General features: G+C 51.0%; 1 protein-coding gene across 10 annotated transcripts in view; it reads left to right on the top strand.

Moving 5' to 3' along the window:
* Positions 1-16,641, top strand: part of CTNND1 (catenin delta 1) — a 59,110-nt gene that overhangs the window by 19,189 nt on the left and 23,280 nt on the right. For 7 of the 10 annotated variants that reach the window (XM_073346742.2, XM_073346749.2, XM_073346744.2 and 4 more), the window contains 5 exons: positions 10,354-10,472; positions 11,521-11,831; positions 14,079-14,150; positions 15,189-15,347; positions 15,635-16,167. In XM_073346742.2, the coding sequence (XP_073202843.1) occupies positions 11,637-11,831; positions 14,079-14,150; positions 15,189-15,347; positions 15,635-16,167 (959 nt within the window). In that variant the 5' untranslated portion in view covers positions 10,354-10,472; positions 11,521-11,636. The remainder of the gene's footprint in view (positions 1-10,353; positions 10,473-11,520; positions 11,832-14,078; positions 14,151-15,188; positions 15,348-15,634; positions 16,168-16,641) is intronic. The other 3 variants (XM_073346751.2, XM_073346750.2, XM_073346743.2) reach the window with 2 other exon arrangements.

Genomic DNA, 16,641 nt, shown 5'->3' with positions numbered 1-16,641 from the left:
ATCGCTTTACCACTAATAAAAACAATAACGGACATGAACAAGACCCTTTGGCAGACCCCAGCCTCACTGCCACCTACGGCCAAGCGCAATGAGCACTAGTACTTTGTGCCCTTCAAGGGCTATGAACATCTCTCTTATCATAGAATCATAGAATATCAGGGTTGGAAGGGACCTCAGGAGGTCATCTAGTCCAACCCCACGCTCAAAAGCAGGACCCATCCCCAATTAAATCATCCCAGCCAGGGCTTTGTCAAGCCTGACCTTAAAAACCTCTAAGGAAGGAGATTCCACCACCTCCCTAGGCAACGCATTCCAGTGTTTCACCACCCTCCTAGTGAAAAAAGTTTTTCCTAATATCCAACCTAAACCTCCCTCACTGCAACTTGAGACCATTACTCCTTGTCCTGTCCTCTTCCACCACTGAGAATAGTCTAGAACCATCCTCTCTGGAACCACCTCTCAGGTAGTTGAAAGCAGCTATCAAATCCCCCCTCATTCTTCTCTTCTGCAGACTAAACAATCCCAGTTCCCTCAGCCTCTCCTCATAAGTCATGTGTTCCAGACCCCTAATCATTTTTGTTGCCCTTCACTGGACTCTCTCCAATTTATCCACATCCTTCTTGTAGTGTGGGGCCCAAAACTGGACACAGTACTCCAGATGAGGCCTCACCAATGTCGAATAGAGGGGGACGATCACGTCCCTCGATCTGCTCGCTATGCCCCTACTTATACATCCCAAAATGCCATTAGCCTTCTTGGCAACAAGGGCACACTGCTGACTCAACAAGGGCACACTGCTGACTCAACAAGGGCACACTGCTGACTCAGATGCCCACGCCCAGCCTGTTTCACTGGAGGTGGACTCTGCTAACCAGCAGGAGAGACATTCAAGACCCTTTGCCCAAGAATAGGGACGCCAAAAAATTAGAACTTTTTGGGCAAAAGGTTTACTGCACAGGGGGACTGCAACTCCGTATATCCAATCAACAGACCATCGTCAGCAGATACTCCTACAATGCCTGCTTGGCGATGGCTAAATTTATGGAGTTGTTCCCCCTCGGACTCCTGCACTGAATTTTCAGTTTTAGTTGAAGAAGGGAGACTGATCTCCAGAGCCTCCTTTCAGGCAGCACTGGACAGGGCAGATGCAGCAACCAGGGTTATGGCTACTGGTGTGGCCATGAGAAGGGGCGCATGTCTCCAGGTTTCTGGCCTCCCCTATGAGGTACAGCAAACTATTCAAGACCTGCCCTTTGAGGGTGAGACTCTCTCTTTTCTCAGAAAAGTCTGACAAGTGTCTGAACAGTCTTAAAGATTCCAGAGCCACCCTCAGATCCCTGGGCCTCTATACTCGCTCAACACAAAGGAGACATTTCCACCCACAGCCCCAGCAGCAGTTTGGTCACAAAACAGCCAACACAGGTCCAGAAGGAGGAATCTTAACGCCAGGGGAAGGTCATGCCAACCTTCTGGACAGGGCTCAGGACAACTCTAGCCATCTTCAGGGTCCAAGCTGGCCTTTTGAAGGCCTCCTTGAGGACGGTGTAGCACACCTAACAGTGGATACACCCCATCTTACCTTCTCATCCCCAAAACCCCCTTTCTACCGTGCATGGTATAGTATCATCTTGGACTGATGGGTGCTCTGCATGGTAGAGGGGATACTCCATCAAATTCTGTGCCCTTCCTCCCTTCCACCCCCCTTTCCCCGTCCCTCTTCAAGGATGCTTCTCACAAGCAGCTCCTTAGGAGCAACTGCACCTCCTTGATCTCTTTAGGGGTAGTGGAGGAGGTTCCTCAGGAACACTGGGGCAAAGGCTTCTATTTCTGGTATTCCCTAATACCAAAGGCGGCTTCAGACCCATCGTGGATCGCAAGAACGCAACAAGTTTGAAGAAACTGAAGTTCCGTATGGTCTCTTTGGCCTGACATCATTCCCTCATTGGATCCAGCAGACTGGTATGTCGCCCTCAACTTGACGGATGCATACTTTCATATCGTGGTCATCCAACCCCACAAGAAGTACCTCTGGTGTGGTGTGGTAGCAATTTACAGCCCTTCCGTTGGGCCTGTCAGCAGTACCTCTTGTCTTCATCAAATGCATGGCAGTCATCGCTGCATTTCTGCGCAGGCACCGGGTACAGGTGTATCCTTACCTCGACGACTGGCTGATCAAGGGCCGCTCCAAGACTCAAGTGGAAACTCAAGTCGGATTCATCAGAGCCACCTTTGCCAACCTGGGTCTTCTAAACAAATCGAAATCCACTCTGTCCCCAGTCCAGAGGATGGAATTTATAGGGGCAATATTGGACTTGACCCAGGCCAGGGCATACCTACCGCAAGCAAGGTTTCAGGCCCTGATTTGAGACCTCAGATGGTTTCCCACCACCACAGCAAGAAACTGCCTGAGGCATCTTGGTCATATGGCTACATGTACCTGTGTAGTGCAGCATGCTAGGCTCGGGCTTCGACCATTTCAGTTGCGGCTTGCGTCCGTGTACTGCCTGGGCAGAGACAGCCTGGACAGGATAGTGACCCTGCCTCGCCTGGTCCTCAACTCCCTCCTGTGGTGGCTTGACCCTCGGGAGGTATGCTCCGGCATCTCCTTCACCAGTTCACAGCCATCTCCGTCACTAGTGACGGACACATCAGACTTGGGCTGGGGTGCATATCTGGGAGACCACAGGACTCGAGGCCTCAGGCAGATCTGGCTCTCCACATCAGTGTCAGAGAGCTGAGAGTGGTGCTTCTGGCGTGCCAGACCTTCCGAGCATGCTTAGTGGGACAATGTATATCGGTCATGACCGGCAATGTTCTATATCAACAAATGGGGTTGGGGGGAGGGGTGCACGCTCCTCTCCTATGCCAGGAAGCTCTCATGCTGTGGGACGTCTGTGTCGAACATTCAGTACACCTGCAGGCATTGTACCTCCCCGGAGTACAGAATGAGCTGGCGGACCACCTCAGCCCACTGTGTCCTTATTCCTGTGCTATACCCAGTCATGTTGGGCTTCTCCAAGACTCAGCCAGGCACCCTTGTGACCAAAATTACAATCCCAGTGTTTTCCACATAGTAGCCCACACAAGAGAAAAGGGTCAGACCTGCCATTACATTGAGGGAAAGGGCTATGACACCCTGAAATCTATGATCCCACCTCCCCTCAGGGGGAGAACCAGTACTGTAGAGAGATCAGTGTTCCCCAGTCAGCCAGAGGGCAATTAACAAGATGGTGCCTTTGCTTCCCTCTACCCACAGTGGAACATATCTGTGTGAGCAGCACTCCAGACCATGCAGACGCCCACATGTCAGTCTGGTTCACTTGTTCAGGCTCTGACTCAAGGACCAGACTGCATCAAACACTCAGTCCACCAGATCAGGCCTATCAAGTATCCATGACTAATGGATAAAAACACCCTCACGCTGGCACAAGTACTCCCCAATCAGCAAAAAGGTACAATCTTCCTCCAGAGGAGTGTGTAACATGGAACCCTGGCATAGCTACGAGTGGTTCCTTTGCCTGGATGTTGAGATTTCAATCTTCCAGAGGCGGGGCTTTCCCTAGATAGGTCTATTTGCCACTCAGTACAACAGGAAGTGCCAGCAGTTCTGCTTCTAAAATTGCAGCCCGGGCTCCAGTGCAGATGCGTTCCTCCTCCATTGGGGAGGTTGCCTCCTATACGCCTTTCCACCCATACCGTTCGTTTACAGGGTACTCCTCAAGATCTGGAGGGAACGAGCTCAGGTCATATTGATAGGGCCATGCTGGTGCTCTCAGCACTGGTACACCTCTCTCCTAGACATGTCCGTAGAAGCCCTGATCACCCTGCCACTCTGCCCGGACCTTCTGTCACAAGATCACAGTTGTCTTCAACATCCAAACCTCGAGTTGTTTCACCTCATGGTGTGGAAGCTCCATGGTTAAACCTGATGGAGCTTTCCTGTTCAGGCCAGGTTAGGCAAGTACTCCTTGGCAGCAGAAAACCCTCTACAAGAGCCACATACCTTGCCAAGTGGAAGAGCTTTTCAATCTGGTCAGTGCAGCACCATTCGCCCCTGACGTTAGCCTCAGTGCCACTTATTCAGGACTACCTCCTCCATCTGAAGCAGCAGGGCTTTCATTATCAATAAGGGTGTACTTAGCTGTCATCTCGGCCTTTTACCCGGGTGAGGAGAGCCGCTCTGTTTGCTAACCAGATGGTCAGCCAGTTCTTAAAAGGACTCGACAGGCTATACCCTAATGTCTGTCAGCCTATCCCTGCCTGGGACCTCAACTTGGCCCTCTCTAGACTCATGGGAGGTGGGGGTCCACCTTTGAACCGTTAGTGACATGCTTCCTGCTCTACCTCTTACAAGGTGGCGTTCCTGGTAGCAATAACCTCAGCCAGGACAGTGTCTGAGCTCAGGTCCCTAACATCAGAGCCTCCTTACACCGTGTTCTGTAAGGACAAGGTTCAGCTCAGGCCCCATCCTGCTTTCTTCCTGAAGGTTATTTTGCAATTTCACATCAACCAGGACATCTTTCTCCTGGTATTCTACCCTAATCCATATTCTAGTGGCAGGGAGCAGAGGCTTCACTCACTAGAAGTTCGCGAAGCGCTACCTTTCTACATCGAAAGAACAAAGCCATTTAGAAAATCAGTCCAGCTTTTCGTGGCAGTGGCAAACGGAATGAAGGGCCTACCTGTGTCCTCACAACGCATCTCCTCCTGTAGCACTCGTGTATGCAGAACGTGATCCAACCTTGCAGGGGTTCCCACACCCCCGATCACCACACACTCCACCAGGGCGCAGGCTTCATCAACAGCCTTCCTGGCCCAGATCCCTACTCAGGAAATCTGCAGAGCAGCGATGTGGTGGTCCTCCATCCACACCTTTACCATGCACTATACCATTACCCAGCAGGCCAGAGACATGTGGCCTTCTGACGAGCAGTGCTCCAATCAGTGGAAGATTCTGTCCCCACCTCCTGAACTTGGGCTTGTGAGTCATCTGGTTGGAATTGACATGGACAAGCACTCGAACAGAAAACTCTTACTCACCTTCTCGTAACTGTGCGGGGTCGGCAGGGCTCTATACTGGATGCCATGAAGACACAACTCCAGGGGGTGCCCAGACCGACCCTACGGTTGTTGCTAGGGAAAAATCTTCTGGCTACTGTACACATGTGCACCTGATTGGAATGGACATGAACAACACCTCTCTAACGACAACAGTTACGAGAAGGTGAATAACTGTTTTTTGTCACACATTTTTTTTGGTGGCCTCAAATTTCAGCCACCAACTCTTGCTGGTGGCTGCTCTGACAATTTTTCGTAAAATACTTAACTCTAGGAAAAACAAATATGCCCACATACATGCTCAAATTGTAACTCATTTATGTAGGGTTTTGGTTTTTTTGCAGACTCAATAAAAATAATGTATACTTGTGTCTATTCTTTACTGGACCAAAACTGAATAGAAACACAATTAAGGTGCTTTGCATGTTGTTCCTGTTGCGCTTTTTTTTTTTTTTTTTTTAAAAAAAAAGACTTGCTAGCTACTAAGTCTGTTGTTAAAAGTGATATAAACGTATCAGTTTTCACAGCAGACTTACTCAATTCTGGGAAGATGGGGGACAAATTAAGTTCTGGATGGGGCTGTGGGTAGGGAGGCAGCAGAGGTATGTATAGGAGGCAGCAGGGGGATGGAGCCTGCTGCCCACCACCCCAGGGCTGAAGCCCAAGACTCACTGAACCCGGGAAGGTGGGGAACTTCCACCCAGCTGCCTACTTCTCTGGCATTTGTGGCTCCAGGGGAGAGGCTTTGGCCACAATAAAAGCCCCTGGTAGCGGCATTTGAGAAACTCTGCTCTAAAGTACTCAGGCCGTGTCTACACTGGCACTTTACAGTGCTGAAACTTGCATCTCTTAGGGGTGTTTTTCACACCCCTGAGCAAGAAAGTTTCAGCGCTGTAAAGTGGCAGTGTAGACAGTGCTGAGAGCTGCTCCCCTCATGGGGGTGGCTTGCTTCACACCCCACACCCACACACTGGGAGAGCTCTCTCCTAGCGCTGGTGCCGCGACTACGCAGCTGCATTAAAGCACTGCACTTCAACATTGGTAGTGAAGATATAGTCTGTGTTTAGCTTCTCAGTAGGGATTATATATGGAGCAGAGGGGGTCTTGATGTTAGCCCTGAAAGATGCTAAGCCCTTATCTTACTCAGTTTGCATTTATAAATCCGAAGATTCTTGCTACCTGTGCAAAATAAACCATTGTGGAGATGTACCTTGGGGGCGAGGGGTAGTGTGTGTGTGTGTGTGTGTGTGGGGGTGGGGTGGGGTGGGGGAGAATGTGCGTGGTTGGTTGTTTTTTGTTTTGTGTTTTAAGGCTGACGTGTTTCCAGGTAAATGTTTTGTTTTGGGTCCAAGTGTGTCATAAGCCATTTTTAGGGGATCACAAGGCTGTGGAAGAGGAAGGTTTTGCTGCATTTCCTAAAAATACTCAGTCTGGGTTTGCCTGGTTTCCTCGGGAAGTTAGTTCGACCCCATAGCTCTTCCATGCTTTGTGATCCACATCCACATTTTTGTGGAAGAGCACAGCTGTTAGTGGTTCATAGATCAAAATTTGGTCCAATGGAGCTGAGGCTTGATTTTGCTACTGCTTTGAAGATTAGGACCAAGTCTTCATACTATCATCAGAAGCTGAGGGCTTGTCTACACTGGCAATTTATAGTGTTGCAACTTTCTTGCTCAGGGGTGTGTTTTTTCACACCCCTGAGCGAGTGCAGCAAGTTTCAGTGCCATAAAGCACCAGTATAGACAGTGCCCCAGCCCTGGGAGTCGCGCCCCTTGTGGAGGTGGGGTGGGTGGTTTGTGTTTTTTTGTTTGTTTAAAAAAAAAAAGTGTTGGGAGAGAGTTCCCAGTGTAGACTAGCAGCCATTGGAGAGACTGCATGAGGTGCTGCTTCACTGTATGAATTAAGGGTAATGAGGTACTACTATTCATGGGTGCATCTCAGAAAACTGCTCTCTTCAGATACACTCGAGGGGTATTGGAGAGTGGGTGTGGGGAAGGGTGAGTACCATAGGTAGGATGCTGCTATACTGTGGCGTGAATGGTGTCTGGCATTAAGGTGTTCTGCATGTAATCTATTCTAGAACTGCTACTGCTTAGTGCTAATGAAAACCTAGATCTTTGAAGCCTATACAGAAGGAGACATCAAAAGAAGCAATATTCTCTTGTGGCTAAGCCTTAGCATGGGACTCAGGAGGGTCTTTTCCCCAGCTCTCCCACTGACCTGCTGGGAAGCCTTTCACATGTTGCTTTGCCTGTTTCACCTCCCTGCCCTTTGTCTTGCCTTTTTTAGATAGCTCTTGACCTGAAGGGCTTATACAACTTGGCGTATATACAGCACCTAGCACAACAGGACTCCAAGGTGCAACTGTGATAAAGGGGTAATAACCACGAACGCTTGGTTTGCCAAGGTTCCATGTTACACACACTCCTCTGGAGGAAGATTGTACCTTTTTTCTGATTGGGGAGTACTTGTGCCAGCGTGGGGCTGTTTGTATCCATTAGTCATGGATACTTGACAGGCCTGATCTGGTGGACTTGAGTATTTGATGCAGTTTGGTCCTCAAGGCAGAGCCTGAACAAGTGAACCAGACTGACATGTGGGTGTCTGCTTGGTCTGGAGTGCTGCTCACACAGACTTGTTCTACCGTGGGTAGAGGGAAGCAAAGGCACCATCTTAAGTGCTCTCTGGCTGACTGGGAAAACTGATCTCTCTACAATGCTGGTCCTTCCCCTGAGGGGAGATGGGAGCATAGATTTCAGGGTGTCATAGCCCTTTCCCTTCATGTAATGGCAAGTCTGTCCCTTTTCTCTTGCGTGGAAAACACTGGGATTGTAATTTTGGTCAGAAGGGCGCCTGGCTGAGTCTTGGAGAAGCCCAACATGACTGGGTATAGCACAGGAATAAGGACACAGTGGGCAAGGAACTGAATTCTTGCCCCTTCTCTTTGTGTCTCGCAGCCTCTAATGTGAAGGAGACAGGAAGGAAACTGCCTCATTACTGCTACATTCCCATATCTTGTACATCATACTCCTAACCATTCTGTTCATTGCATTAAGTTAGGAACTAAAGAACTGGCTAAATACACCTGTTAAAACCAGATTCCCAAAGAGCATGGGCTTGCTAAGTATTCTCTTGTGCAGATCCGTGCCAGTGACAACAGATGCCCATTCAGTTGGGCCTAAGCTGGCAGCTAGGCAGAAGGTTGCAATATCTTTTAGGTACCTCTTACCATAGTATTATGAGCACCTCACAATCTTTTAAATACTTATCCTTGCAACATCTCTGTGAGGCAGGATGGAGCTATTAGCTGCTCTCTGCCTCAATTCCCTCCTGTACAATACAGATAAATGACTCACCAGGGTCCGTACAGGAAGTCTGTGGCAGAGTAGGGACTCGAACGCAGGGCTCCCAAGTCCTAGGCTCGTCCTCTTCTCTCTGCTTTGAAAACTACCTATTCCACATGGCTAACAGGGCAGCTGATACCAAGGGGGAGAGGATTGGGAGCTGTTACCACAAATGTGCTATGAAGAGACAAGAGTAGCTGTCTAATAACGACTCTGCTAGGATTGGGAGGCAGACACCATAAAAAAAAAAAAGTCTTTGGGGAGGGGGTGGCTTTTCTCCAGAGTGGAGCACAGGGCAAAATTCTGCTCTGAAAACTAACATTGGAGAAAAATAGGCCAAAGGTTCTGGCAATGGCTTTCAGAAGCCCCTTTGCTGATGAGACCCAAGGGGTGTGATTTATGCTCAATCCTTGGAGAAGGAGCTGGTTGTCTGTGTTTCACTGGCTAATAGATAGTGAAGGGGGAGGAGGTTTCTGTCTGTCAAGTCAGCAGTGCTGCCCTGTCTCAAAGTTTTGGCTTACAGTCTCTCTAACTACAAGTCTGTGTCCTCCTCCCCTGTGCCCCAGTACCCCATAAATGCTGGAGCCCATGGGCAGCCTGGGGCCCAGCCCTCACCCTTGCTTAGAGTGGCAGTAGAAAGTCACTCTCACCAACCATTTGGGGCTAGCAGGCAGCCTGCAATCACTTCTCTCTGAACAGACTTCCTTCTTTCTCACCCCAGAACCATGGTGCTGGAAGATAAAGCAAATTGATTTGTGCGTTGGGAGAAGAGGCACGTGCTGGTGGGGATAGGTGTGTGCGTGCCTATCACGGTCTCTTCTGCTCATGCTTCGTATGTGCCCAGCAGTAGAACTGGATTTTTTTTATTGGTGAAGGAAGATTACAGGGCGGAGGCCACCAGATGTTAAAATGCAGTTCAGACTGTCTCCAAAGCAAATTGAAAATCTCTTGCTGGGCTCAAAGTCCTCTCTGTGCTGTAGTGCCTGATAAGAACTGAAGCCAAGAAGGCTATTGTATGTCTGAAGAGGTCTTGGACAATGAAGGAATAAGACCTGCTAAAAGGGGCAAGCCTGGTTTGGTTTTACTGTTACAAGTAAAATGACTGGAAGGCCTCTGCTTTAGAGATCCGTGCGTTGGAGTGACTGGGTTTGCTGTATATTAGGTTTGAGGGGCATAGGTGGAGCCCAGGGTTGGAATAGCAGGGTGCAGTGGGCTGGGGGACATCAGCAAGAATGGGGCAGGACATGCTTTGGAGGGGAAGAAATACAGCACAGACTTCCTGTCCCTGCACCCTGTGTCTGTTTTTCAAACAGTGCCTATGTCTTCCTTGTAACTTTGGTGCACAGCCCACTCTCCACACACTGGTGTCTTGCTGGGGAGAGTGGGAAAGTGAGCCAAAGCAGCTGGTGCAGAGGCCAGACTAGCCCTGTCATGGCTGTATCTGTTGCTAAAATATCTTAGCAGACATGCTGGGACGTGGTCTGAGATGGGTGAAGGAGGGGCCCACCCCTCTACATCAGTGTAGGTTTCTCAGGAGAGTGAGTGCTGAGGGTGCCAGTGAAAGGCTACCTTGCCCTGGTAAACTAGTGGGAATGCATCTGGATGACCGTATGAAGTAGTGGGGACCAGCAACCTTTGGAATCGGGTAGGCAGCACTGGGGCAGGTTTGGTTAGCACCAGTTTGCAGCAGGAAGTAAAGATCTGCTGTGTTGGATGCTGCACAAGATGTGTACAGCTGACCCCGAGGAGCCCCTACTGATGAGAGGCATTCTCTTCTCCCATGACCATCCCCATCCCTTGCAGAAGGGGTTGGAAATGGTACTTGAGGTCACGTTGAGCAATTCCATGTCCCTCCCATAATCCCCTTCACTACTGTTCAGTTCTAGCCTGCCGTCTGTTGCCTCCCTCCCTGCGTTACGTTCACTCTGGTTTTCCCTGACTGTCTCTACAGCTCTCTTACCTCCTGCTTCCTCACTGGTGGTGGCTGGGCTGCTTCTCCCATGATTTTTTGCATCTAGACCTGGCTGTGCTGTGCCTTAGCCAATCAAATCCGACCTTCCTTCCTTACAGGTGTGTATGGAAAACTATTTAAATATTTAATTAAACTCTTTGATTTCTTCCTTTTTTCACTATATGTAATGTAATTCTCTGCAAATACAGAAGGTGGGTCAGAGGGCAGTGCAACTCCTGCCCCTTTAGGACTTAGGGTCACAGATGTTCCTCACAGGTTGTCTGACTGTCATAGGCCTCACTGGGTTGAGATTCATAAAGTTAATGTGGAAGCTGAATGTTCCTCATGGGGCAGGGACCCATTAGGGGAGCAGTGTCTAATGGGGTTTGTGAAACTCTGGACTGAATTAGCATGGACTGGGTTGGGTCTCACAGGTCAAGTAGGTAATCCTCTAAACTGCAGCACTCTGCCTCCATCAATGAATGGGGTGGCAAGAAGCCTCTCCCCTTACCAGAGCACATACCCACCAAAACTCTAGTCAAAACAGCTCCCTAGAGGGCCTCTTCTCACCTGGAGCTGGTGAAGGAGCCTATGATTCCTCTCTCCCTTCCAGCCAGACTTATCACCACCTGTCCTATGACTGTCTCACTCACCCTTCCTTCCACCAGGTCGTGAGAGGGGAGTGTTAGATGCCCCTCAAATAAAATGGGAGTGTTTTAAGCACTACTGGCTTTAGAGATTTCCCTCTGGGCTACTTACTCATGCTTCTCTCCTGGTCAGGGTTGGCTCCCTTCCTATCCATCAGGGGATCCTTTCAGATGAGAGAAGATTGGCTCGGGCAAGGGGGTATAGAACTGCCTTGCCTGTACAGATCCTATCCTGGTGAGGCCTTTGTGAGAAGGGAGACTGAAAAGTCTAATTCCTAGACTTGAAGGCGGGAGCTGCTGAGAGTACAGATCAGGGTTTCCTGTAGTAGAGGTGACACTACTACCATGTATGGCAGGACAGTTGCCCTGGCCAGCCGCTGCTATTGTCCCATGGGAAGGGTGGCAGAATTGACACTTGCTCTTTCTTTGAGTGCTGAGAGAACCTGGCCTTGGGATTGATATTTCATCTGTCTCCTCTGATCTCTTCTCTCCTTCCTTCCCTCAACTGTATGTCGTGAAGTGAGGGGCTCCTTCCCCTCTTTCTTCCCCTCCAACCCGTCTGACGCTGGTTTTCTCACACGCCCCGTGCCCTACACCCTCCCTCCTCCCCACCCCCTGTGTGGGGCCCTCGTCACCATGGACGACTCGGAAGTGGAGTCAACTGCCAGCATCCTGGCCTCCGTCAAGGAGCAGGAGGCACAGTTTGAGAAGCTGACCCGGGCGCTGGAGGAGGAGCGGCGCCACGTCTCGGCGCAGCTGGAGCGCGTCCGGGTCTCCCCGCAGGATGCCAGCCAGACGATGGCCAACGGCACCCTCACCCGCCGGCACCAGGTAAACCCCCTTGGGGGAGAGGTGGGCTCGGCAGAGCCCCTTTGGCTGCTCCTGCATGAACTGTGGTGGACGCGGGAGGAGTATTTGGCAGTCTGGCTCCTATCAGAGTTGCCCTGCCCCCTCCCAACTGGCTCACAGAGGAGCTGTCTCTGCACCTAATAGATTTGAGTAACTGCTGTAAGAACTTGTCAGATGAACTGCAGGTCTGGGGGCGTGAGGTGGCATTGCTTGACCTCTCACTGATGCACAGAGGGCCCTCCATACATCTGAGTGTAGGATTAGTGTGCTGGGGAACAGCTGCATGGGCCAGCCTCCATAGTGCTGTAGACTTGTGGATTGGGACTCCATGACAGATGCAGCCCTGCCCAGAAAACCAGGGGCCTCTGGCTCCCTTGCCCCAGAAGCCCTATAACTAGTTGTGAGGCCAGAGGTACTGGCGTCTCTGCTCTTCTGGGGTGCTTGCCTGGTACCCTCTATAACCTGATGACGTGACGCCTGTTGTACAAAGTGCCCACCCTGGGGACGTGGCAGGCAGAGCCCAGGAACTCTCACAGGTGGCTTTGAGTGGCACTCTGGGCTCTAGCTAAGTGCCACTTCTCTCCTCTCCTCCCCCCCTCCCCCCCCCCCCCGGAAAAAAAGAAATCTGCTGCTGCACCAATCTAGAGGCCATGTTGTATTTGTGGCCCCCACGGGCTCAGTATCTGAGTACCTCATAATCTTCAATGTACTTATTCACCCCCTAGTGTTTGGTGTGGCAGGCAGAGCTGCTGTTATCCCCATAACTCCAGATTGGGAACTGAGACAAAAAGATCAAATTACTTTCCCAGGCTCCCGCAAGTGTAGTGTGGCAGAGACCTGGGTTCAATACCCTACTCTGAAGTCCCAGGCTAGCACCTTTAAACACTGAGTAGTCAGATGGGACAGGCCAAGTGCCAGGAGGGGATGAGGGAAGAGTCTGCCTGAGTCTCCAGGGCTCTTAACTTACACTGCAGCAGGCAGTTTATCTGGCTTGATCTCCTTTCTCTTCTTGTGGCTATTTTACGCTCTGTACTGTTGGGGTTTTGTTAAGGGGTAGAAGTCAAGACCTTCTGTGCCCTGTTTTAAAGGGCCAGAGGACAGCTGCACTGGCAATGCACAGAGGGTTTGGTTGTCTAGCTGAGGATACTGGTGCTACTGACAGGTTTCAGAGTAACAGCCGTGTTAGTCTGTCTTTGCAAAAAGAAAAGGAGTACTTGTGGCACCTTAGAGACTAACCAATTTATTTGAGCATGAGCTTTCGTGAGCTACAGCTCACTTCATCGGATGCATACCGTGGAAACGGCAGTAGACATTATACTGCCGTTTCCACGGTATGCATCCGATGAAGTGAGCTGTAGCTCACGAAAGCTCATGCTCAAATAAATTGGTTAGTCTCTAAGGTGCCACAACTCCTTTTCTTGGTGCTACTGAGAAACTTCCCAGGCCACATTGGAGTTAGACAAGTGGATTTTTATTCTTCAAAGTGGCGGGGTGGGGGAGGAGAACAGTTCTCTGGGCTGTAAGTGGGAGGAGAAGTGAACGTATATGAATATTATAGGCAGTGAAAAGCCATTATGCTCTGTGGTCTGCTTTTGACTCTCCACGCTGTTCCCTCTAATTTCCCTGAAATGCTGGTATGTCTCATCTGGTGGCCTGTGGCTTCCACATCAAAAGAAGATGTGAAATGTCTTGTGTCTCTCTCTCTCTCTCTCTCTCTCTCTCTCTGATGGAGTTGGGGTGTGTGTACCCAGAAGGGGGCCTTAGCCCTTCTGGTAGGAGGTACATGGAGTTCTGAAGAGTCTGGCCCACCATGTGGAGCACTGGGATGTCTGGAGGGTGGAGCACTAGAAATGGCTGCTTTTTAACCCCTCCTGGGGACTCCCTAGACTGCACTGGGGAATAGCATCGGTCTCCTGCTTGGCTGTGTAGCACAATCTCTGCAGCACCATGCCCTTCACCTAAGAGATTGAGATCTCAGGGCATGGAATCGCCCTGGCTGCTCTTTACCACCTCTACCTGCTGCTAACCTCTGGGGCACTGGAATTGGATGCTGCTGAGTCTGGAACTGAGACTAGGGTGTGAGTCTGTCAGTACTGTCCTTACAAGGTGGAGTGGGGCACTAATCCCAAGGGCATGAGGCCTGGCCTTTCTTGCTTGGAGGCAACAGGACGATGCATCCTAGGCGATGGACTAGGAAGCATTATAATGAGCTGATGTGGCTTGTTTCAGAACGGCCGTTTCCTGGGCGATGCTGACTTGGAGAGGCAGAAATTTCCAGATCTGAAACTCAACGGACCACCGGTAAAGGACTTCTGGGAGGAGCTGGGATCTCTTGTTGGGGGCAAGGCCTGAGTTCAGGGGCACAGTGGCTGGTTTTTCTTCCTTATGGAAGGGACCCATCTTCTTAGGTGTTGCTGGCAAGGCTTCCCCACCCTTATCTGTGCCATAGTGCATTCTCTGCAGCCACCAGCAAACAACAGTGATGCCAGGGAAGCCTCTCTCCTTTGGGTAGATGTTTTCTGGCTTTCGGCAGAAAGCCCTACCACAAATCCCTTCATCCTGGGCACTCCTCCCATTTCACTGCTAGGGCATATGCCCTGTAGTAGAAGCTGGAGGGATGAGGCTTGGCCTGTGTGGTGGAGAACTGGGCTCTGCAGGCAACCACATACGTGAGGGGCAGTGTCAGCATAGGGCCAGTCTCCTCTTGTAGCTAGTGGTTTCCATTTAAAGTGTGTGGGGGGAGGAGAGTGGTGTGGGTAGAAAACTCTAATAAAGGGCTCCTGCTACACCCAGGTAGTTTCAGTTATCACTCCTTTAAATGAGAATGGAAGACAGGATCCAACAGGAAACACAGAACAGTCCTCCAGGCTCTGAGATCCTCTTATTTCCTTTATGCACCACCTCCCAAATGACACCGATCTCCCTCCCAACAAGGGGACCATGCAATCTGTCTTCCTCCTGCATCAAGCTGAGGAGAGCACCCTGCTTGGCTTCCCCCCCTCCCCGGTCTGGCCACCATTGCTGCCAGGCTGCTGCTCCCCAGATGCTACTGCCTACTGTGCCAGCCTAGCACAGTGAGAATTGGGTCGGGGGAGCATCTGGGGCCTGTGAGGGTGTGGGGGCAATGACAGGTGACCCACCTAGATCCTTCCCCCAACCCACTGGTGGGTTGGAACCCACTGTTTTGGAAATGCTGCTCTAGCCAGGAGATGGCTCAGTGCATCCTTGCCTAGATGGTACAGATAGAGAGCTAAGGTCGTGGAAATGCTGTCTCCTGTGGGTGGGATCTGGCACTGTTCACAATCTGGGCTGACTTGGTGTGCTCTTCCCTCATCCCAGGACCGCAGCCACCTCCTCTACAGCACGATCCCCAGGATGCAGGACCCAGGCCAGATTGTGGAGGAGACGTATACCATGGAGGAGGACCCAGAGGGTGCCATGTCGGTTGTCTCAGTGGAGACATCTGATGATGGGACCACCCGGCGCACAGAGACCACGGTGAGGGACAGTAAAAGAAAGGGGACTGTCTTGTCTTCAGTAGTGTTGATCTGGCCTGCCCTCCCCCGGGGTTGGTGAGATGGCCTGTACACTAAACTCTCTATCCTACGTGTTTCTGTAGCACTGTTAACTGAAGCTGGGGATGAGGGCTACTGGTCAAGATGGAGGGGCACAAGCAGAGCTGGAGGAGTTCAGGCCTGAGACGACAGGGGGTTTGGATGATTAGGGGACATCAACAGCCCTTGCATTTGTGATCTGAGAGCATATCCTTCTCCCCATCTCTTCAGGTGAAGAAGGTGGTGAAGACTGTGACCACGCGGACAGTACAGCAGGTCCCCGTTGGGCCAGATGGGTTACCTGTGGAGGGTTCTCCTGTCTCCAATAACTACATCCAGACAGTGGACAGAAACTTCCGTAAAAATGGTAATGGGGGGCCTGGCAGCTACATGAGCCAGCCTGGTACTGCCACGCTCCCCCGCAACTATCACTATTCAGATGGCTACGGTCGCCCCTATGAGGACGGCTACCCTGGCAGCGACCACAGCTATGGCAGCCTGTCCCGTGTGACCCGTATCGATGAACGTTATCGTCCCACCATGGATGGCTACCGGGCCCCCAGCCGTCAGGATATCTATGGTCCCCAGCCACAGGTGCGGGTAGGGGGGAGCAACGTGGACCTGAACCGCTTTCACCCAGAACCGTATGGGCTGGAGGACGACCAGCGCAGCATTGGCTACGAAGACCTGGACTATGGGATGATGCCGGACTATGGCACGGCCAGGCGGGCGGGGACTCCCTCAGACCCCAGGCGGCGACTCAGGTAGGAACAGCAGGCTTTACACACTGTAGCTGAACACTTTTCCTCTGAGTATTATTCCCCTCTTCTCTCTCTCCTCCCCCCCACCCCCAATGCCCAGCAGTGGGTGATTCCAACAAAGGTGTGGACCTCCATAAGGCAACTATTAATAGCTTGTGTATGTGTTGGGGCTGTGGTGATTACTCCTGAATGTCTGAGCCTAATTGTCATAGCTGTGGAGTCTAGTTGACTCTCAAATTATGCAGCTGCGGCATTTAACCTCCCTGCAGCAATGAGTACTAGAGTTATCGTGCACTGTCTGGAGGCTTTTGTTCTGGACATACTGTCTCTTGATCGCATGCCCCATGGTTTTGATGTTCGGCAAAGTTTAATGAGGGAGACAGGGACCGATTGTGAGTCCTAAGATGCCTTGATCTCTCTCTCCTTCCTCAGCCCCCCTTTGCATTGTGTCAAGATGTGCCCTGCCAGTTTGGCAGG

This window comes from Lepidochelys kempii, chromosome 6 (genome assembly GCF_965140285.1).
Source record: "Lepidochelys kempii isolate rLepKem1 chromosome 6, rLepKem1.hap1, whole genome shotgun sequence".
NCBI lineage: Eukaryota > Metazoa > Chordata > Testudines > Cheloniidae > Lepidochelys > Lepidochelys kempii.
The sequence above is the reverse complement of the archived record's forward strand: the minus strand, read 5'-3'. Positions and strand labels throughout refer to the sequence as shown.